Source organism: Pelophylax lessonae (genome assembly GCF_965119305.1).
Source record: "Pelophylax lessonae genome assembly, chromosome: 2".
Classification (NCBI taxonomy): domain Eukaryota; kingdom Metazoa; phylum Chordata; class Amphibia; order Anura; family Ranidae; genus Pelophylax; species Pelophylax lessonae.
The window spans coordinates 440,067,918-440,091,951 of NC_138769.1; the positions used below are offsets into that span (position 1 = coordinate 440,067,918).

General features: G+C 42.1%; 1 protein-coding gene across 1 annotated transcript in view; it reads right to left on the reverse strand.

Moving 5' to 3' along the window:
* GCC2 (GRIP and coiled-coil domain containing 2) overlaps positions 1-24,034 on the reverse strand; it is a 124,091-nt gene that overhangs the window by 94,430 nt on the left and 5,627 nt on the right. Inside the window, exons 2-7 of the mRNA XM_082244532.1 lie at positions 21,536-21,592; positions 19,008-19,092; positions 14,320-14,387; positions 13,314-13,418; positions 9,126-11,870; positions 6,794-6,866 (exon numbers count right to left, since the gene is read on the reverse strand). Of these exons, the coding sequence (XP_082100658.1) occupies positions 6,794-6,866; positions 9,126-11,870; positions 13,314-13,418; positions 14,320-14,387; positions 19,008-19,092; positions 21,536-21,592 (3,133 nt within the window). The remainder of the gene's footprint in view (positions 1-6,793; positions 6,867-9,125; positions 11,871-13,313; positions 13,419-14,319; positions 14,388-19,007; positions 19,093-21,535; positions 21,593-24,034) is intronic.

The following is a 24,034-nucleotide window of genomic DNA, read 5'->3' on the forward strand; positions in this document are numbered from 1 at the left end:
TTAGGCCTAATGTCCAGTGTGCATTAGGCCTAATGTCCAGTGTGCATTAGCACAGGGTCTGGCAGCAAAAAGGTTAAAGTACAATTCCTGCCTAACATTAACCAGCCTTAAAAATTTTCTCTTAATAATGTGTATACTTACCCATTTTAAGAATGTTTCAGTCCGGTGATCCAGCTCCACTGTGTGAATCAACGGTGGCTACAGGAGAGAGACGGAAGCGCTGACAATTGCTGGGACATGGGAATCTGAGTGACATCACCCCTCTCAGAGTTCCCAGCCATTGCAGAGAGCTCCCATCTTTCCTCTGCAGCTGCTGCTTACTGTTCAGGCGACTGGACTGGAGTGGGCAGAAGATAGGCAACTATACACTTTTTTTTTCCACAGGTTAGTCAGCATAGGTAGCAGGAGAGGGGAGGGGATATTTTTAAACATGGTTAGTGTTAGGCAGGAAATTCTGCTTTTAAACCAGAAACAAAGTTTATTAAACTGTGCAAAATACAACATGTACTTATAAGGAGTACGACACAGGTCATAAACATTTATACAACAGCAAGTACAGTCCAAGGCCAATAATAAAAAGGAGGGCAGCAAAACAAACAAAAAGACAAGAAAAGAGAAAACAAAAAAGGACCAAATATCCTATGTGGTCCCAACCGAATAGTATGGGATACATGAGTATACAAAAAGCCATGTTCAACAACCGTGTATCTAAAAAATAAAAATGTGAAGTACACCAGAAAAAAAAAGGAAACAAAAACAGCCCCTGAGCGCTGCAAAAAGAAAAACAAAATTATGGTAGGCCCCAGTCATAGCGTTAAATGAGCGAGTGGAGTCATCAAGAATAGCATGTCCGAGATGACTGCAGCCACCAGTCCCAAATTTTATTATATTTATTAGGGCACCCTCTGTTAATATAAATGAGTCTCTCACCTCAGCAATCCAAGCAGCCAGAGTTGGGGGCGAGGACTGCATCCAGCTCCGAGAGAGCACTTTCCTGGCACTAAATAGCGTTTCATGTATAAATTTTAGTGAACCCTTATCCAACTCCAAGTCCGGAAGCAGACCCAAGAGACACTGCCGAGGATCCAATGAAACCGAGGAGCCCATCTGGTCGTGCAGGAACTGTATCACTTGTTCCCAGAAACAGTTAACACGAGGGCAGCGCCAGAGGAGGTGTTCGAAGGTTCCAGCGGATAACAGGCACTTGGGGCAATCTGGGCTGCGAGAAGGGTCAAACTTTGCCAGTCTAACCGGCGTAAGATAGGCCCTATGAAGGATATAGGTTTGTGTAAGTCTGTCTGACATCTTGGGAGACACCAACTTGCCCACTTCCAACACCTCACTCCAGTCATCATTCATCTCCCTGGCATCTTCCTCCCAGGTAGATTTAAGAGAGAATGCCAACTGCATAGCCGACGGAGTAATGAGCATATTATATAAGATTGAGATCAGATTCCGTGGCTCATTTCCCCTCAGGACCAGCAGAACATCCAGGGGTTGCAATTGGAGGTAGGTTCCATCAAACTGAGCTTGCAGTGCATGCCGCAGTTGTATGAACCTAAAAAACATGAAGTTCAGTAACCAAAAATTCAGCCTTCAATTGGTCAAACGTTTTAAGACTACCACTGCGGAGAACATGGGACAACTGATAAATTCCATATCGAATTCAGATCTGCGGATCAGGAATAAGTAATAGTTCCCCTAAATGTCTATTATACCACAGAGGTGTGTCCTCGTGGAAAGGAGAGCAGCCTAGTTTCGCAACTGTCAAGTGCCAAATCCGTTTATTGTGAAACGGGAGAGAGAGCCGGTGGGAGCTACCCGCAGCACCTCCAAGGCCTCTCAAGAGATCACAAAAGGGATGAGGGAAATGACTAGAGACTAGAGACTCATACCTCTGCCTATCAACTTTGTAGAAATAATACAAATGGGACAGTTGGGCCGCTATATAATATGAGCCAAGATCAGGGACCGCCAAGCCCCCCAACGAAGTAGGGCACTTGAGGGCCCTCCAAGACAGCTTGTATCTGGTGGAGCCTCAAATAAATTATTTCAGGAGGGATTCCATGACTTTAAAATATTTCAGCTGAATGTAAACTGGAGAATGCCACAGAACATACAATATCTTGGGAAGTAGGACCATCTTCACTAAGCCAATGCGACCCATAACCCCCAATGGCAACTTGGTCCAAATCTGGGTCTTACTCTTAATCAGCGGAATTAGGGGCTCCACATTCAGTGGAATAAAGTCTGACAAGTCCCAGGACACTCGGGACCCCCAGATAGCCAATCAAGCTAACCCTCTGCAATAGCAACGAAGCCTACTCTACCGGAGGAGGAAAGATATCAATAGGGAGGATCTGGGACTTATCCCAATTAATTTTTAAGCCAGAGAAAGCCCCAAAGCTCTCGATAATAATCAGCAAGGTACAGAATCATACCATCTGCATAGAGATTTTCTCCACCAGAGGACCGGAGCTCAGTCCACTAACCCCAGGGTGGGTCCTCAGGGCCATGGCGAGCGGCTCCACTGCCAAAGCATATAATAGGGGAGAAATAGGGCACCCCTGATGCATCCCCCTGGACAGGGGGAAGGCAGCAGAGGTCCACCCATTTGCAACCACCCTCGCCCTCGGGGCAGTATATAATATGCAAAGCCACTTGATGAAATTAGGGCCAAAACCGAAGCAGCGAAAGGAATTTACGCTTTTAAACAGGCCAAGCTGTCCAACAAAAGTGACCGTTAAAGGATTGAGACAATCCATTTAATATTTCAACACCGACACCAACGAAAAACACTAATGATGTAACTGCCTAAAATATACCGTATGTTAGCTGGAGTTTGGCTTTTAATTTGTTAGTTTAAGTCCATCTACAGTGCATCTGGAAAAGTATTCACAGTGTTTCACTTTTTCCACAATTTGTTATGTTACAGCCTTATTTCAAAATTGATTAAATTCATTTTTTTCTTCAAAATTCTAAAACAATACTCCATAATGACAACCTGAAAGAAGAATGTTTGAAATCTTTGCAAATTTATAAAAAAAAAAAATATTTACATGTACATAAGGATTCACAGCTTTTGCCATGGGACTCAAAATTCAGCTCATGTGCATCCTGTTTTCACTGATCACCCTTGAGATGTTTCTACAACTTGATTGGACAAAATTTGGAAAGACACAAACCTGTCTGTCTATATAAAGTCCCACAGTTAACGGTGCATGTCAGAGCACAAACCAAACCATGAAGTCCAATAAATTGTCTGTAGCCCTCAAGAGACAGGATTATCGAGGCACAGATCTGGGGGAAGGGGACAGAAAAATGTCTGCAGCATTGAAGGTCCCAATGAGCACAGTGGCCTCCATCATCTGTAAATGGAAGAAGTTTGTAACCACCAGGACCCCTCTCATAGCAGGCTGCACAGCCAAACTGAGTGATGGGGGGGGGGGGGGGGGGGGGGATTAGGGAGGTGACCAAGAACCCGATTGTCACTCTGACAAAGAGCCAGCATTTCTCTGTGGAGAGGTGAAAGACAGGATAACGCCATTAGTTCCGACAACCTGCGAGCAGAGGTGATAGCCACCTAAAAAGGCCACCTTCTGGGACAGCGCAAGCAGGGGAATCTCCGGAAGATTCTCAAAAGAAGGCTTCTGGAGGACCGAAAGCACCAAACTGAGGTCCCAAGGCGGCAACGGAGCCCGCACTGGAGGAACCAAATGTCGGACACCCTGAAGAAATGTATGCACCAGGGAGTGGGTGGCCAAAGGTCTTTGGAAGAAGACTGCCAAAGCTGACACTTGGCCCTTGATGGTACTCATGGCCAAATTTCTGTTCAACCCCCCCTGTTGAAGGAAGGTCAAGATCCGAGCCACCGAGAAGGAGCGAGGATGAACCCCAAGAGACTCGCACCACACAATGTACATCTTCCACATACAAAGGTAGAGACTCCTAGCTTTTAACAGTGTAGGAATCACTGACTCAAGATAAACCTCTATCCTTCAGCACCTGGTGTTCAACAGCCAAGCCGTCAAAGCCAGCGGCAGTAAAGCAGGATGGAAGATTGGTCCTTGGCACAGCAGATCCTCCCTGAGTGGAAGCTTCCAAAGAACGTTGGCAACCAGCTGCACCAGACCGGCGTACCAAGCCTGGCGAGGCCAATCCGAAGCCACTAAGATGAGCAGATCCTGCATAGAAGTCTTGGCAAAAGTTTTAGAGGAAGGAAGGCGTAAATCAGACACTACTGACCTCACGGGGCCACCAGCCCCTCTGTGGCATCTGCCAGAGGATCCCTTGACCGAGGCACAACCCTCTGCACCTTTCTGTTGAGCCGAGATGCCAAAATATCCACCTCGGGGGTGCCCCACCGTGAGACACAACTGATGAAACACCTCCAGATGAAGTGACCACTCCCCTTGGTCCAACCCCTGCCGACTGAGGTAATCCGCCTACGAGTTTCCCACCCTGGGAATGTGTATGGCGGAGAGGGCTGAACGAACAGTTCTGCCTACCTTAGAATGCCAGCTACCTCCAAATCTGCAAGTACACTTCTTGTGCCCCCTTGTTGATTGACATAGGCCACGGCCATGGCATTGTTTGATTGAATGCGCACTGGACAACCCTGAAGACGATCTGTCCAATGGTCCAGACACAGTCTGATCGCTCGGAGTTCAAAGACACTAATCAGTAGTCTGGACTCTTCCAGCATCCAGATCCCCTAAGAAGAATGCTTGCAGAGGATGCCTCTCCAGCCGGACAGGGGAGGAAGAATTTTCCCAGCCGAATCGCCAGAGAACGAAGCCACCATATCAGGGACTCCTTTGTTCTCCGACAAATCTGATTGTCCAGAGACTGCAGAGTCTTGACCCATTTGGTCAGAAACTCCCTTTGCAGGGACCTTGTATAGGAACTGTGCAAACGGAACAGCCTCAAAAAGGTAGACACCATCAGGCCCAGCACCAGCATGCAAGTCCAGAGGGATGACCATCTGTTGGACAGCAGGAGACAAATTCCAGCCTGCAATTTCTGGAGTTTGTCAAGAGGATGGAGGGCTCTGCCTAAGGCTCAGTCCAGAGTCAGGCCCAGATAGTCCAGCTTTGTGGACAGAACCAGGGCAGACTTCTGAAAATTCAGAATCCAGCTGAACTCCCAGAGTTCGTATTGTGATCTCCAGGTTTTCCACCAGAGCAGAAGGAGACTCCGATCACAGAAGGAGATTGTCCAAGTAGCCCAGTACCGCGATCCCCCAGTAGCGTAGCAAAGCAAGCACCAGGACTAACACTTTTGAGAAGACCCGAGGAGCAAAGGCAAGACCAAAGAGTAATGCCTCAAACTGATAGGCATAGCACCCTTCCCCCCTTCCCTCACTCCAGGAGGTGGATCAGACCACCCAAACAGCCCCAACATATGTGAAGAGGGGGGGGGAACAGATGACAAGGGGGGGGACAGATGACAAGGGGGGGGGTGCCTGATGGGAAGGCGGGGAACCTGCGGTTTGACCGCCCCAAGGAGGTGCCCACATCCACCCCAAAACCCTCCAGGGGGAGAGGGGACAGTTACTCACCATACCAGAAACCAGGCAGGCACCGCTCCAGATAGAACCCCTCCCAATCAAGATGGGGGGCTGTCGGCCAGGAGGAACGCTGCGACTCAGGCCGAGACCTGGTCGTGTGCGACCTCGCGGGAGGTTTAACTCGCACGCTAGCCCCCGTCCAATGGGGCTATGTTGCGGCAGACCTTGCACGGAGCTGAGGTCTGTGTGCGCTTGCTGGCCAGACTGGGGTGACCACTGAATCTAGCTTAGCCAGCCCATCACCCAGTCTAGCAGTTGATTGTAGATCTCACAGGAAAAATCCAGGAGAAAAAAAAAAAAATTCTATCTAAAAAATTGCCAGGACCAAAGATCCCAGCAAGGAACTATGTCCTTATTCCTGAATAGGCAGAATAAAAACTGAGTGCCTATAGCCGAGAGAGGGAGTATACCCCCTGGGACTGCCCATGGGCGTAGCCAGAGTTTTTTCTGCCTAGTGTCCTACTCTTGTAGGGGGCAGCAAAACCCAACGATTATGAAGATCTGAAGCTGTGTCTGTCAGTGAATGAAAGAGAAAGTGACGGACTGTGAATACTTTCTGGATGCACTGTATTCACTATTAGATGCTAGTGCATCTAATACTACCCTTTGCCCAGATTGCTGCTGTCCAAAGGTGTCTCTGTTGCTACTACATTCAGTGTGGGGACACCTTAAGACAGGAAATGTGTTACTGAGTAGATCACGATGTGGAAAAAGAAAAAAAACGAAAAAGGAGAGGAAAACAAATGCCACTTTTAAAGACCGACCAAGTGCAGCCAAAATAAAAAAACTGAAAAATCAGCACAAGTGACATAACTTACAGTCAGTAGGATCTGTCCTTTGTGCTGATGCCTCTTCTGTTAGTTGTAGCTGCTCCATTCATAGCAGCCACACTAAAACTTCTATGAATAATATATGAATAAAACAGGAGCGAAAAATGGATTGATAGGATCTAAGAATGCAGGGGGCAGACCCATTTCATTTATAGAAACTGTAGTACAGATTCTATGAATGAAGCAGCTGGGAGGAAACGGCAGGCATAGCTGGGCTCCCTTGATAAGAACCCTTTGATGACAGTTCCTTGGTTTTATTAAGCCTGCTGCATCAGAAGATTTAGGGTTGGGGGGGGGGGGGGGGTGCATGGACAGAGGATTTCAATTACCATAACAAAATATATTATAATCAAAGCAATTCAATAAGTCATGATCAACTGGCAAACCATTGTACCTATTTTCTTCTGAAGGTCTGATACAAGATTGTCACATTCAAGTCTCATCGCTTCGGATTTTAGAAGCGTTTCCTAAAATAAAAACAAAATAAAATAAGCCCAATAGTTGTTTGAAGCCTCATGCACACTGTGCTTAAATGTTGCCTTTACAGGTGTTATTTTTTTTTTTTTTTTTTTTTAGCCTTTAAAATCACCTCTATGTTAGCCTATGTGGCCATGCACACATAGGTGTTTATAGGTGCATTAGAAGAGGGGCATTTACAGACTGGAAAAAAAAACAAACAAACAAACAAACAAACAATCACTAGCGTGTTTAAGAGGAAAGCTTTTGAGCAGGAAAAAAAAAAAAAAAAACGCTCGACACGTTTAGGTGTGTTTGCACATTAATGCATAATTATTATTCAAGCCAATACAATGAATAAATGTGTGTATGCTATGCATGCCTTTTACTGCGTTTTTAAACAAGCTTTTCTCCTGCCAGGAGAAAAGCCGTTCAAAGGGGCTAAGCAGATGCCCTGTACGCATGGAGCCTTAAGAGACAAAATCCAAGCATTAACATTTATACACATGCTTCTCCCCCAATAATTCCACACAAATACTCACATTAAAAGTCAAACCTAAAGCCCAATGGTAGCCTAAGCTACTACAGTAAGTCAGACAAGAAAAAACATTAAATAATGTTTTCTTTAATGGTACTGCTGCTCTGTGTGAGAGAAACAGTCCAACTACTATGCTCCAATCAGCTGGAAGTGTAAGCAATGCTGACTGAAGCACAGCAGTTGTAACTATGCAGAGAGTGTCTCCTTACTTTATTGGAGCTGAACTGTCTTGCTAAAAAGGGCATTAGTACATTATAGTTTAACTGTTTGAAGTGCAAGCTTTATATAATATTGAATAGCAATTGCGAAGCACATGCCCAGCCGAGAGAGAGATTTGATAATCAGTTGTGTGGCACACCAAAAGGAACAGGTGTAAGCTGTACGAAAAAAAAAAAAAAAAAAATCAGCAGTATATACCACCACAAAAGACAAACATTTGTGTTTAAACAGCAAAACATGTTGAACATGTTCATAAATGTACAATGTCTTGAAAAAGTATTCATACCCCTTAAAATTTTGCACATTTTGTCAAGGTACAACCAACGTAAACGTATTTTATTGGGATTTTATGTGATAGACCAAGACACAGTGGCATATAATTGTGAAGTGGAAGGAAAAATGATAAATGGTTTTCAATTTTTTTTTTTACAAATAAATATCTGAAAAGTGTGGCGTGCATTTGTATTCAGCCCCATGAGTCAAGGCTTTGTAGAACCACCTTTCGCTGCAATTACAGCTGTAAGTCTTTTTGGGGATGTCTCTACCAGCTTTGCACATCCGGGAATTACATTTTTGCCCATTCTTCTTTGCAAAACAACTCAAGCGCCACAGATTCTCAATTGGATTCAGGTCTGGACCTTGACTGGGCCATTCTAACACATGAATATGCTTTGATCTAAACCATTCCATTGTAGCTCTGGCTGTATGTTCAGGGTTGTTGTCCAGCTGGAAGGTGAGCCTCCGTCTCAATCTTTTGCAGACTAACAGGTTTTCTTGTAAAATTCTAAGGTCTTCCCATCAACTCTGACCAGCTTCCCTGTCCCTGCTGAAGAAAAGCATCCCCACAACATGATGCTGCCACCACCATGTTTCACAGTGAGGATGGTGAGTTCAGGGTGATGTGCAGTGTTAGTTTTCCACCACACAGAGTTTTGCTTTTAGGCAAAAAAGTTCAGTTTTAGTCTCATCTAACCAGAGCACTATATTTATACTGAGATTAAATTACAAACAGTTGGACTCTATTTACTAATTAGGGTACTTCTGAAGGCAATTGGTTCCACTAGATTTTAGTTAGGGGTATCAGAGTAAAAGGGGGGCTGAATACAAATGCAAACCAAACTTTTCAGCTATTTGTAAAAAAAAAAAAAAAAAAAAAAAAAATGATTTTCCTTTCACTTATGTGCCACTTTGTGTTGGTCTATCACATAAAATCCCAATACAACACATTTATGTTTTCAACTGTAACATGATAACCTGTGGAGAATTTCAAGGGGTATGAATAACTTTTTAAGGCACTGTGTCAAGAAATCTCTCTCTCTTGAAATGTGACTATCCCCTTCCCCCAGACATCCATCTTTTGCAATGAACCATCAGCTTTTCCTAGGAAGCCAGAGAATAACCTGATGCTATTCACTTGAGCATCAAATAAGCACTGAATATATCAAATGAATGTCATTGTACAGAACAACAAAAGCAAGTGACTAGATGGAGGATTACGTGAGAAATTCCTCACCTGGACAGAATTTGCTTCTTGTGCACTGACAGCTGACTCCTTGTTTTGTGTCACACTTAATTCATTTTCTACATGTTCCTTAGAATGTGCATCATTTTTTTCTTGCAGGGAATTCAGGTTTGAAGTCAAATCTTCAATACGCAGTAGTAACTCCTGATTTTCCCGTTTTAATTTTTCAAGTGCATTTTTCATCTCAAAGAGATCTCTTTGCAGTGCTTCTTTGTCTGCAAGTGTTTCCTCCAGTTCTTTTTTCAGAATTACCTTTTCCTTGGAGTAGTCACTCAAGAGGGCTCTTAGCTCAGAGCACTGAGCTTCATACTCTTCCTGCAGTCGGTTAATCTGAACAGATGTCTCCTCTGTCTGTAAAACTGCTTTCTGCTTTTCTTCTTTTAACTGGAGTACTGCCTTATTAATACCCTGAAGCAAAGTACTGATATCTGGATCTAAGCATTCAACTGCCAATAGGTCCTGAACAACAAAAAGCTCAGTTTTTAACTCTTCTACATAGCGCTCTTTCTGCTCAAGCAAAATGGAGACTTTATCTTTTCCTTCTAATGCCATCTGAAATTTAGTTCTTAGGTTATCTAGCTCAACTTTAGAATTCTCACAATTACTATGTTCACACACAAGCCTAGCAAAGTCTCTTGATATAACCTCCTTTTCTTCTTGAAGTTTTGATGCTTCATCTTGCAATCTTTTTGAATCAGTTTCCAACTTCTCTTTGTTAGTAACCAGCATGTCTACCTGTTGCTGGAGAACTTTCATTTCACTGAGGCTTTGATCCCTACTGCCTACTAATTCCTGCAGCTGTTGTGTCAATTCCTCCACTGACTGCTTTAGCTGCGTGTTAAGCTTTTCATGTTCTTCAAATTTATGTTGAAAATTTAGCGCTTTAGCCTCTTCATTTTTGCATAACTGCTGTAAGTCTAAGATTTCTTTCCTTGAGATTTCTATGCTAGTTGACATTTCAGCATTTTGTGTGGCCATCTCTTTCATTTTCAGCTGAAGCTCGTTAAGGAAGCTCTCTTTTTCATGTAAAGAAGCAACAACTTCTTCATTATCCTTTTGCAAATGAATCAGCTGAAGATGTTCATTTTGACTTTCAATGGATGTTAATACAGATTCCTGAAGTTTCTGTGTCAGCTCATCCACTGTTTGCTTCAGTTGCTCATTATGTGCTGCAAGGGTTTCAGCTTCTTGCTGTAATATTTTTACCCTGTCCTGCTCAACCTTATACATTTCCTGCAGTTTTTGTAGCTCTTCTATTGATGCTTTCAAAGCGGAAGACATCTCCACGTTTTCTTCTGAGGTTTCACTCAATTTGGACTGGAAATCTTTTAGCAGGAGTTCCTTCTGCTGTAGAGATGCTGTAACCTCCTCATTTATCTGATGCAGATGTGTTATCTTAACCTGAAGTTCTTCACATTCTCCCTGTTTTGTAGAAAGCAACTCAACTTCATATTTTAACTGATTCACAGTTTCAAGAAAATCATTCTTGTCTTTGTAAGCAGATCTGAGTTTCTGTTGCAGCTCACTGACATCTGTGGCCTGCTGTTGCTTCATTGCTTCAAATTCCTGGCTTATTTTACCAGCAGACTCTCCAAGTTCAGCCTGAAGGCTAATGAATGTTTCCCGTAAGCCTTCATAACTGATCACAGCTTCTTCTTTTTCCTTGGTAATTTTGTCAACCTGTTCCTTTAGAAGATTTATTTCATGTTCAAAAGAGAGTCTCTCGTTTTCAAAACATGATGTTATTGACTGTTTCATTTCTAACATTTCCCTTTTGTGCTGCTCTCTCATATTTTTAATATCTTCAGTTCTTTGTTGATGAAGTTGTTCGTATTCCATGTTTGTGGTCTGAAGCTTAGCCTGTAGCTTTTCAATTAAAGCATTATAATCTTCAATGGCAAGCTGAAGTTCATTTATTTTGAATTCTAAATCTTCCTTTTCATGGAAATAGTCACTTTTTAGATGTCCAACCTCCTTTTCTAGGCCGATTTTTAAATTGTTGGTATAGGTGAGCTCATCTCTGAGTAGGCTTTGCTGAGATTCCAGATCTGTCACACGACTTTCCAGCCAATGAATGCCCTCATCACTGCATATAGGTGGAGAAGGTTGTATTTCAGGTACATTACAGTTCTCTTCCAATTTTTTCCTAAGAATTTCAATTTCTTGTGCATTTTTTTCGCTATTTGCGCTCATTTCCTCTTGTAGCAACTTCTCTTTCTCAACATACTGCTTAATAAGGTCCTGCAGTACTATTTTCTCCTGTTCATTCTGTCTAGACCTTTCAAGTTGCTGCATTAAACTTGCAACTTCATCATGGTGCAAGCTCTGTAGCTTTAGGATCTCTGCATGGAGACCTTGATTTTCACCATTATACTTTTCTGATGTTGCTTGTGCATCTTTTAGCCTTGATGTTAGTTGGCTGTTCTCTTCTACTGCAGCCTGCAGTGCTTTGTCTAAACTAGTTATTTTGTCATTAGAAGTCAGATGAATATGTTGAAGTTCTTCCTCCAGTTTTCTAAATTGTACATCTTTTTTTTCTTGTAAGCTCAGACTATCATTCAGCTCTTTTTGTTTCACAAGTGCATCCTGAAGCTCATTCTTTATAGCACTAACATCTATTTTATGATTGTTCTGCGTTTGCAGCAATTCATTCCTTAATAGTTCAATTTCTTGTAACAGGGCATTATTTGAACGTTCCATATTTTGCTGCACCTCAGTTGCATTTTTGATAGCACTCTGGAAGACAAAATGACAAGACTGAAAATGTATTTTAACAATCTTTCATACATATTAGTTACATAGTAGTTGAGGCTGAATAAAGACAACAGTCCATCCAGTTCAACCTGTGTAGGTGTGTGTGGATGTATTCATTTCCCATACCCCTGAATGTTTTGATCTTGGAGATGTATGTCCAAGAGTCTTTTAAAAGTAGCCATACTCCCCGCAGTTACTACCATTTGTGGAAGCGAGTTCCACAATCTTATAGGCCTTACTGTAAAAAAATAACCTTTGCACAGCCTGAGGTTAAATCGCTTCTCATCTAATGGCATTGAATGGCCTCGTGTTCTCTTGCACTCCTTGCGATTGAATAGTTTTTTTTCTATGCCGAGATCACCGTTGAGGTATTTGTAAATCGCTATCATGTCCCCTCTCTCACGCGTCTCTTCTCTAGGGAGAATAAATAGAGCGCTTTTAAACACTCCTCATAATTTAGGTCCTCCAATCCCCTAATTAGCTTAGTTCTGCCTACAAGAAAGAAAAATACAGAAATCTTTTCCAAAGGACACATTACCGTTGCTGTATAAGGTTTTAATTAATATGTAGGAATTTATTACATAGTAATTCAAGAAAGGATTATATGCCAGAAATCTTCATGAATGAATTTGGAATTCCCTACAACAAAAAATCAAGATCTTTGACAATGTCTACTTTGTAGAGTAGATATGGATCACCACGAGTCAAAAGTGTTCCAGTGTACATCATTCCTAAAAGATAAGCCATGTTGGACTAAGCTAGCCTGGTGCATTTTTTTTCCTTCAACCAACGGGTTGAAAAAAATAAAAAAATGATATATAAAATTATTATTTTTATTAATATTTTAATAATAATAGGATTTGATTCCCCCCATTAGCACACTCTGTGTTGATGGGGGAATCCCTACCGCTATTGTATTCTGACAGCAGGAAGAACACCGCCAGAATACAATGATCATTGGTGACGGCTATAGCTGGCGGTACTGATTAGGTAAAATAAAAAAAAAAAAACCTGACAGGCTGGTTGTACATTAGACGGCTGAGACATCGACTTCTATACTATTAACCTGCTCACATGGATAGAAATTCAACTAGTCCCTGCTGAACCAGGCAAATTCCACAATTGACACTATGTGTCAACCACTGCGTTTTGGGATTCATTAATATTCAACATACTTGCCAAAAACAAAACATAAATGACAAAATTCTGAAGCATTTCAGGTCTTTATCTGCCAGTTTTAGGTAGAACATATGTGGTCTTATTTTATCCTATTTAAATATATGTATATATCTGTATTGTATTGTTTTGTTATGTATTGTGTTGGTCTGATGATTGCTATGGGTTACTGAACTTAAAAATGAGGACATAAAATAAGCACTCATTCTTTTAAACCGGTGGACTGTTAATAAGGCAAGTTCTATTTACTTCCGCTTCTTCTTTTATTTTAGCATATTCTTTCTTCAGAGATTTCAGCTGCTGTTGATTTTCTGCTTTTTCTAGCAGCACCATGTCCAATCTTTCAGTGAGCGCCTAAAACGATTAAAGCAATATATTATGACAAGACAGTCGAGCACTTTGAACTGCCTACATATCTCAGGATCAAGAATCAACAATTCAAATGTGCAAAAGTTACACAGTAGATTACCTTTGGCAAAATTAGTGGTGTGTTCAGAAACATAAAAAAGCCCACAATTATGCAGTACTTTTATGCTAACTTTATGCTTTCCCTATATTGTAAACAGAAGCATAATTACTCCATACACCAACATTCAGAATGAAGGACAAGTCTAGCACCACTGAACAGACTACTAAACACAAAATAGTCGCTGAACATTTACTAATTGAAAGTCTGACTGCACTGGCACTTGTACTGCAGGAAGGTTACCTACATCTGCTTTTACAGCAGAAGAAAGAGGACAAGGGCCACATATGGCGCTTTTTCACTGCATGGAACGGATTGGTTTGGCTTGCTTTGGCGCTTTTCCACCACATGATACGTGTTCGAGCGGTTCGGTAAGGCTCGCTTAAACAGTACCACCTCGGTTGTGGTTCCAAGCGTTCTGTACCTTTACCATATCCCACAATCCTTTGCATGCAGCCTTGATTGTTTGTCACTATTAGCCACTGATTGGTCAGAGAATCGTTGTAATCCCACCCACTTACTACTTTAGTGGAAAAGCAAACCGAGCCGAGTAGAGCCTATACAGTGCTGAAAGGTGCCGACTCGTACCACGCAGTGGAAAAGCAAACCAAGCCGAGCAGGGCCAAGCAGTGCAGAGTGGAGCCGAGCCGGTACTTGCAGTGGAAAAGTGCCAATAGAAGCACGATGCACACATTTTTACGTAGAGAGAGAGAGAGAGAGAGAGAGAGAGATAGTGGACGGCGGAGGCATTTAACAGATACAGCATTTGCATAACGAGAGCCTTTTTACCTGCACAACATCATCGGTCTCTTCTTTAACCGGTTTTGATTTTAGGGTTTCTATTTCTTTTTCTAGCTCTGCAAATTAGATCAAATATAAGCAGTGAGAAAAACAGGGAGCGAAAGAACACACGTTGACACTTCATTATTAATGATATATTAAAGTAGCACACTAGTTATTCAGTTTATATGTTAATAATTGATCATGTCATGATATGAAAGTATAACTGATCATAACATGATATGAAAGTTGATCTGGATGCTCTGCAGTTTACTACAACATGCCCCTTTGCTATGCTTATTTGATGCAGCCAGAGACCTGTTGAATGCACCCATTACCCTTAAGGGGATAAAAAGATATGTTCCAGACTCTCCTTATAATACAACCCTGGGAAAATAGATTTATAAAAAAATATATGCTTAAGTTTCTCCCCCCAGAACTTCTTATTGCCTTTAATGAAGCCAAATCTCAAGAGTCATTGCCCAATTTGAAGAATGAGGCTACAATATTAATTATAGACCAGAAAAAAAAAAAAAAGCTTCATTAGATTCATATAGGCCAATTTCCCTTCCGATCACAGATTTAAAGTAATTAGCAAGGACGCTATCCTTCATCTGTCAAAGATTGTACTGTACATGAATTAATACATTGTTCAATCAGGCCTAATCCTGAACAGATCTACTGTGATTAAGATCTGTAGATTATACAGTGCCTAGAAAAAGTATTTATACCCCTTGAAATTTTCCACATTTTTTTATGTAATGGAGTTTTATTGGGATTTTATGTGATAGACCAACACAAAGTGACACATAATGGTTAAATGATAACATAAATGTTTTTTAACATTTTTTTACAAATAAATATCTGAAAAGTGTGGCGAGAATTTGTATTCAGCCTCCATGAGTCAATACTTTGTAGAACCACCTTTTACAGCAATTACAGGCGCAAGTATTTTTGGGTATGTCTTCAGCAGCTTTGCACATCTAGAGAGTGACATTTTTGCCCATTCTTTTTTGCAAAATAGCTCAAGCTCTGTCAGATTGGATAGAAAGCGTCTGTACAGCAATTTTCAAGTCTTGCCCCAGATCTCAATTGGATTTAGGTCTGGACTTTGACTGGGCCATTCTATGAATATGCTTTGATCTAAACCATTCCATTCCATTGTAGCTCTGGTTGTATGTTTAGGGTCGCTGTCCTGCTGGAAGATGAACCTCAGCCGCAGTCTTTTGCAGACTCCAACATGTTTTCTTCTAAGATTGCCCTGTATTTGGCTCCATCCATCTTCCCATCAACTCTGACCAGCTTCCCTGGGCCTGCTGAAGAAGTGCATCCTAACAATATGATACTGCCACCACCATGTTTCACAATGGGGATGGTATTTTGGTCTTATCTGAACAGAGCACCTTCTTCTACATGTTTGCTGTGTCCCCCATATGGCTTCTCACAAACTGCAAAAGGGACTTCTTATGGCGTTCTTTCAACAATGACTTTCTTCTTGCCAATCTTCCATAAAGGTCAGATTTGTGGAGTGCACAACTAATAGTGGTCTTGTGGACAGATTCTTCCACCTAAGCTGTGGATCTCTGCAGCTCCTCCAGAGATACCATGGGCCTCTTGGCTGCTTCCCAGATTAATGCTCTCCTTGCCAGGCCTGTCAGTTAAGGTGGACAGCCAGGTCTTGGTAGGTTTGCAGTTGTGCCATACTCTTTCCATTTTAGGATGATGGATTGAACAGTACTCCGTGAGAAGTTTAAAGCTTGGGATATTTTTTTTATAACTCAACTCTGCTTTAAAACCTTTACCACAACTTTATCCCTGACCTGTCTGGGGTGTTCCTTGGCCTTTATGTTGCAGTTTGTTCACTAAGGTTCTCCAAAAAAAAAAAAAAAAAAAACTCTAAGGGCTTCACAGAACAGCTGTATTTATACTGAGATTAAATTACACGCAGGAAGACTAATTTAGTAATTAGGTGGCTTCTGAAGGCAATTGGTTCCACTAGATTTAAGTTAGGGGTATCAGAGTAAAGGAAGCAGAATACAAATGCTCAAACTTTATGTTTATTTGAAAAAAAGTTATTATTTTCCTTCCATTTCACAATTATGTGCCACTTTGTGTTGTTCTATCACATAAAATCCGAATAAAATACATTTAGGTTTATGGTTGCAACATGACAAAAAGGGTTAGGAATACTTTTTCAAGGTACTGTACTTTTAAAAACTTACAAATTCCAACAGATATCCCTGGTAAAAGAGCTAGATTATTATCATTAGATGCTGCTAAGGCATTTAATTGTGTTGTGAGGAAGAATCTTTGGAGGGTTCTGGAGGTTTTTGGTTTAGGTGAGGAACTTGTTTTATGGATTTAGCGGTCACCTTGCAGCCTGTCTCAGGGTAAATAACTCAAAACCATGTAGAGGCACCCAATAGGGTTGGCATCAGCTTTTCATTTTGAATGTGATATAGCAGGATTTCAGAGGAGGGAAATTGCAGAAAATTGTGCTTTATATGCAGGTGATGTTCTGCTGTTTCTAGGCAATACATTGTCTCCCCTTGCATCTCTGAAGTTTGAGTAAGATTGGGTTGGATTCAGTTTTCACCATTAACTGGGACAAATCTACACTCCTTTTACTGGAACCCTTGTAATTTATATTGCCCAACTGCACAGAACAAATGAAAACAATAGATACCTTTGCGTTTCTGGGCAATAGGATTGCCAATGAAATCATATGCTTAGGCTGAATATTATACCTTATAGGCTAAATTTAAGGTCAAGTGCAATAGATGGTGTAAACCACCACTTCGAGTTGTGAGCTGAGCAAATTTGGCCAAAACAATCTGGACATACTATTTTTCTGAATATACTGCACAACTCCCTATTTTTGGTTTATGGAAGAATTTCATTAATGTGCTTATTCAAAAAGGAAACACTTGTATATCATAGGGTATGCCTAGGGAAATTTACAAAAATGTTGGGAAAATGTCTAAACACCCCAGGTTTTGCATCTCCACTGATAATACAAAGGCTGTGTTAAATGATTCCGCTAATACAGCTTTGGGAAATGGGGGGGGTTGATAGGTTGACACTATATGGTTTGGAGTGAAAATACTATTAAAAAAGTGATAGGAAAAAGGTATTTTTCTTTTCATTAAAATAAAAAGGATGTTATACTTACCTGTTCTGTGCAATGGTAATTCACAGAGTTCTCCCTTACGTCCACTTGTGGAGTCCCATGCTGGCACTCTTCACCGTCTGCAAGTGCCCCCTCAGTAAGCTGTGTGCTGAGGTGGCATTCATGCTGGCACGCTCTTGAGCCAGGCTGTGTGCATCTATAGATACACACAGCTTCGGTAAGTTCCACCCCCCACTCACAGGAGTTTGACTGACAGCAGCAGGAACCTATGGCTCCTGCCTGTGTTTGACACTCCTGGGAGACCAGGAAATACAAGAGAAGTGTTGCAGCGGGGACACCACTGGAGTGTTAATACAAGACAAGTTAAGCGTTAAGAGACAAGTGGGAGAAAAGGCAGTGGGGCATTTTTTTACCTTAAAGAATATGTAAACCCAATATTTCATATGCCTGATATGTTCCTGCTATACCATGTACTTGTATGAAAAAGTATCCTGTTCTCTTTGTATTTCCTTTGAGTGAATTCCCTGGTGTTCCTGTCAGTCTCTCTGCTTTCCTATTAAAACTGACCACACTAAGCAGGAGAGCATACCGCTGTCAGTTCTCTAGCTATATTGGGAACACCGTGTGCTCTCCTCCAATGATCAGACTTGTCCTGACACAGGAAGGGCGGCATTGTTGAAATCTGAGTACTTCATGCCTGCACAGCACTTGTAACCCGACATAACTCTTTCTCTCTTTTTTAAATTTATATAAACTACAAAATTCCAGCATGCAATCATCTCAGATGATCTCCACTTATATATATATATATATATATATATATATATATATATATATATATATAAGTGAATAGCATCATTTTTAAATATCTACACTGCAACTTGTGTACTGGGAACTGAATAAAACCACTTCTGGTGCTAGACACAAAGATACTAATCATTTACACTACAGCACACTTTTTTCATTCTTCTGAAAAAGATACAGTTGCAGCCTTAGAAACAGTATCCAGTAATGTAACATGTGAACCTGAATTATGTTTAAAGTGGTTTTAAAGGCTGAAGTTTTTTTTTTTACCTCTATTCTTTACATTAAGTTAAAAAAGTTGTTGCAGAGGATCACAGCAATTTTCTCCCTTATACTTACCTGAGCCCAATCTTGATCCACAGAGATGTGCATGAGAGCAGTGGCTCTCTTCCTTCTCCCTAGGCAGACTGATGGCTTCTGCTGCTGTCAATCAAATTCTGTGACAAGGGGGCGGGGGCAGGGCCAAGCCACGTGTCTGTGTCAATAGACGTAGGCAGGGTGGCTAGGGAGCAAGCCCGCAAGTAAGCCCCCATAGAAATGGCTTCTTGTGGGGGCACTCGATGAAGAACTCGAGAAGGGGAGGATTGGTGCTGCTCTGTGCTAAACCATTGCACAGAGCAGGTAAGTATAACAGGTTTGTTATTTGGAGAAAAAAAAAATATCGAAGCTTTAATATTACTTTAACTGTTTATAATAAAGTGAGACCACACTATAAAAAAAAAAAAAAAGTAGAATCATGCCTCAAAACACTCTGGACTCCTACCTGTACATCTTAATTTTACTTTCTGGATTATCATCATCTGCTTCTTTGCAAATTTGATGAGGTCTTCTTTTGGCAGGGTGTCCAGCTATAAAATGTGAGTTCAAATAGGATCAGCATCAAATATTTAACATCACAGGTTAGTGTACAAATGAATGCTTAGACTCTTCTGCATTAAAGTTACTTGCCTGTCTGCCCTTGTACAGTGAGCTGCGCATGTGCAGCTTACTATACAAATCTGGCAGAATCTGACTGCTCCATCACTCCATGCGTGGAGTGATATCATCCACGCTCACCCAACGAAAGCGGCCAGCAATCAAGACCCGGAAGCTGGCCGCCCGAGAATGTCAGAGGCCGGGCAGGGAGCTCGGGGACGCCGCATGGTTTGAGCTGAGGCGAGTATTGTTCTGCTTTAAAGTGGTTCTAAAGGCAGAAGGTTTTTTTTTTTTTTTCTTTTCCTATCTTAATACGTTGTATGCATTAAGATTAAAAAAAAATGTGTGCAGCTCCCGCTTAGCCCCCCCCAATACTTACCTGAGCCCCATCTCAATCCAGTGATGTTACACAACAGCCTCGGCTGTCCGGGACTCTCCCTCCTCATTGAGACAACAGTGGGTGCCATTGGCTCCCGCTGTTTCCAATCAAAGCCAGTGAACCAATGAGGAGAGAGGGGATAGGGGCAGAGCTATAGCTCCATGTCTGAATAGGCACAGACACAGAGCAGCTATGTAAAAAACAAAAGGGCAGAGCGCACAAACATCCTAGCATAACACCGTTTTATTGGAGAATAATAAAGCCATACAATGTTACTCACAAACGTTAAAAAGATCATGCAGAGCAATAGAATCCCTGATGTTCCATGGGCCTAAACTCTCCTCTTTGTCCCGCCAAATGACCGCTCGTCCTGCACTTACTGACCCGTGACATCCGGAGTAATCCTTCCGCCTTGAGGGAACTGTGTGTAGTGCGCTTGCGCCCGGTCCAGCCGTCGCCGCACACACACGGCAGGGATGTATCGAGTTTCCGCTCAAAGAAAACTCTAGTGCGAGTACACAGAGGGGAGATCCCCAGTCAGGTCCCCTGACATGACACAGCTAAGGTTGCTACGGACAGCGCATTTCAGAGGCGTGGCCTCCTTCAGGGAGACCTCCCCTCTGTGTACTCGCACTAGTGTTTTCTTTGAGCGGAAGCTCGATACATCCCTGTCGTGTGTGTACGGCGACGGCTGGACAGGGCACAGGCGCACTACACACAGTTCCCTCGAGGCGGAAGGATTACTCCGGATGTCACGGTTCAGTAAGTGCAGGACAAGCGGCCGTTTGGCGGGACAAAGAGGAGAGTTTAAGCCCATGGAACATCAGGGATTCTATTGCTCTGCATGATCTTTTTAACGTTTGTGAGTAACATTGTATGGCTTTATTATTCTTCAATAAAACGGTGTTACGCTAGGGCGGTTGTGCGCTCTGTCCTTTCGTTTTTTACATAGCTTCTCTTCCCCATATCCCAATAGAGGGTTAGGAGAGCTGCCACGCCCCACCATATCAGTTTCACCGTCAGCCACAATTCATGGGTTTCCCCAGCCTGGAAACTGAAGTTCAGGATCTGCGCATGGACTGGTAAAGGTTTTTCTGTGTTGACAGACACAGAGCAGCAGCTCAATTCTGGTGCCCCCATAGCAAGCTGCTTGCTGTGGGGGCACTCGGCAGGAGGGAGGGGCCAGGAGCCCGGTGAGGGACCCAATAAGAGGTGGATATGAGCTGCTCTGTGCAAAACCAACTGCACAGAGCAGGTAAGTATAACATGTTTGTTATTTTTAAACAAAATAAAATAGGACTTTAATATCACTTTAAAGCGGAGTTCCAGCCATTTCACTCACCTGTCCAACGGTCCAGCGATGCGGCCGCCCGAAGCCTCGATCCTCTCCCTCGGCGCCGGCATCACTGCTGTGGGCACCCGGCTGTGACAGTTTGCGGCTTCACAGCCGGGTACCCACTGCGCATAAGCAAGTCGCGCTGCACGTCTTGATTGGCCGGCAATCTTCTGGGACCTCTGACGTGTCCCAGAAGATTGCAGGGAGGGAGGGGGAGAGGAGAACTTCCGTTCAGGGCGCCGCTGCGCTCCGAGAGGAAGTGGGAGCGGGTACCTGTCAAAACTAGGTACCCGCTCCCCCCCAAAAAAAATGACATGCCAAATGTGGCATGTCAGGGGGTTAGAATACCTAAAGCGGAAGTTCCACTTTTGGGTGGAACTCCGCTTTAAGACCAGTAAGTTTATTTTTAACTTCCTTTAACAGACCAAGTTGTCCATCAATAGTGGCAGTTTAGTGGCTTGAAAGAAACCATTTAACGATTACAGGGGTGCTTACAATGGTGAGCTTGGATTTACGTGCGCTTTAAAATGTCCATTGATGTACAATAAACAGTGACTACAAATAAGGTGCGGAAAAAAATCTGTGGCATGGTCACAAAGCAAACATCATGTAGCTTATAGGAAAGCGTAATATAGAATGGAACACAAAGAAATGTATTTACCTTAGACTTGCTGGTGCCTGGGGTAGCTGGCGATGACACTCCATCTTGACTAGTATCCTAGGTAACAATCAGAAAAATGAAGATTTAACATGATAAAAATTAAAATACAGTCACAAAAATCGGTACACCAGCCAAAATGTGTTATTAAAAGAAAAGGGTTCTAATTTTCACCATCTTGTAGTGCTTTCTGTGCCAGAGATCCCATGAAAAGAAAGTTGAATCTCCTCAAATATATGGAAACCTCTAACTTTTGGTTAGAAAAAGTGGCATCACTGGAAAAAGATTCACTGCTTCAAATAGTAAAATCATTGAAATATAATTAGTAACAATTCTGCTTTTTGTTCTCAATATTTTTCTCCAGCATTTTTCCTAAAAAGCAAGTGTCTTGTTGTTCTTTTCACTATAAACCACTTTGGCCAAAAAATAAAATTAGCAAAAGAATAGCGGAAATACTGAGGCCCTGACTTCCCTTACGCCTTACCCCAGGCATCCAAACCTTTTTTCTGAGCAAGGGAGTTGTTGTGCTACCAGTTAGGCAACATTTTTAAAACCCTAGAATGGTTGCTAGATTCACTTGAAGTAAATTAAATGTAACAATTATACATGTCTACTAATGTGGTTCATAATTCCATATTTAGAAAATAGTTACAAGCAGAAGCAAAAAAGGTACAGAGGGAGTTTACAGGGTTAAAAGTCAGCAGTAAATACCCCCCAAGAAAATCTGTTGGTTAGGTTAGGAATTTTTGGTTCAATGTTTCTTCTTCTGTCGCACAGAAAAAAAGTCATAGGTTACAACCTATGCACTAGACATAGGAATGATTCTGGTCAGGTTTCCTAATATCCAACAACCAACTAATGGGTGCAATTAATAACCGATGGGTCCTGTTCTTCAAAGTCTGTTTTCCCTTTGGGATACAGATATTCTTCGGTACAAAAAGGTAAAGCAGCATGTAGCCAAGCCCATACAGGTGCATCTTATATAATTAGAATATCATCAAAAAGTTAATTCATTTCAGTTTATCAATTCAAAAAGTGAAACTCACATATTTTATATAGATGCGTTGAGTGATATATTTCAAGTATTTTTTTCTTTTAATTTTAATGAATATGGCTTACAGCTAGTGAAAACCTGAAAAACAGTATCTCAAACATTTAGAACAACACATAAGGCCAATATAAAAAATGTACAGTATAGTATGCAAGTAATACTTGGTTGGGGCTCCTTTTGCATGAATTAATGCATCAATGCATGGCACAGAGGTGATCAGCCTATGGCACTGCTGAGGTATTATGGAAGCCCAGGTTTCTTTGATAATGGCTTTCAGCTCATCTGCATTGTTCGGTATGGGGTCTCTCATCTTCCTCTTGACAATACCTCACAGATTCTCCTTGGGGTTTAAGTCAGGTGAGTTTACTGGCCAATCAAGCACAGTGATACATGATCATTAAACCAAATATTGGTAACTTTGGCAGTGTGGGCAGGTGCCAAGTCCTGCTGGAAAATAAAAAAAGCATCTCCATTAAGTTGGTCAGCAGAGGAAAGCATGAAATGCTTTAGAATTTCCTGGTAGAGGGCTGCGCTGACTTTGGACTTGATAAAACACAGTGGACCAACACCAACAGATGACATGGCTCCCCAAATCATCACTGACTGTGAAAAGTTCACACTGGACCTCATGCAACTTGGATTCTGTGCCTCTCCACTCTTCCTCAAGACTCTGGGACCTTGATTTCCAAATGAAATGCAAAATTTTCCACAGTCCGTGATGATCTGGGGAGCCATGTCATCGGCTGGTTTTGGTCTGTGTTTTATCAAGTCCAAAGTCAGCGTAACCCTCTACCAGAAATTTTAGAGCACTTCATGCTTCCCTCTGCTGACTAGCTTTATAGAGATGCTGATTTGATTTTCCAACAGGACTTGGCACCTGCCCACACTGCCAAAAGTACCAATACCTGGTTTAATGACTATATTATCACTGTACTTGATTGGCCAGCAAGCTCGTCTGACCTAAACCCCATAGAGAAGAGAGATACCAGATCCAACAAAGCAGATGAGCTAAAAGCCACTATCAAAGCAAGCTGGGCTTCCATAACAACTCAGCAGTGCCACAGGCTGATCGCCTCCATGCCACGCCGCATTGACGCAGTAATTCATGCAAAAGGAGCCCAGACCAGGTATTGAGCGCATACTATACTGTACATGGACATACGTTTCAGTAAGCCAACATTTCTGTAATAAAAATCCTTTTTTTTTATTGGTCTTATGTAATATTCTGAGATACTGAATTTTGATTTTTCATTAGCTGCAAGCCATAATCATCACTTCCCCTACCACCTGGATGTGCCTTCTGCAATTGATTAGGGGAAATGCAGTCTGGAGGAGCCGCTGTACGATAGAAACTAATGGAGCTGCAGAATCTATTGCCCACAATTCGCTGCCACAAGGGGGGGGGGGGGGGGAAGAGCACAGGACTTTTCCCTGGCAGTTCTGCAGAGATC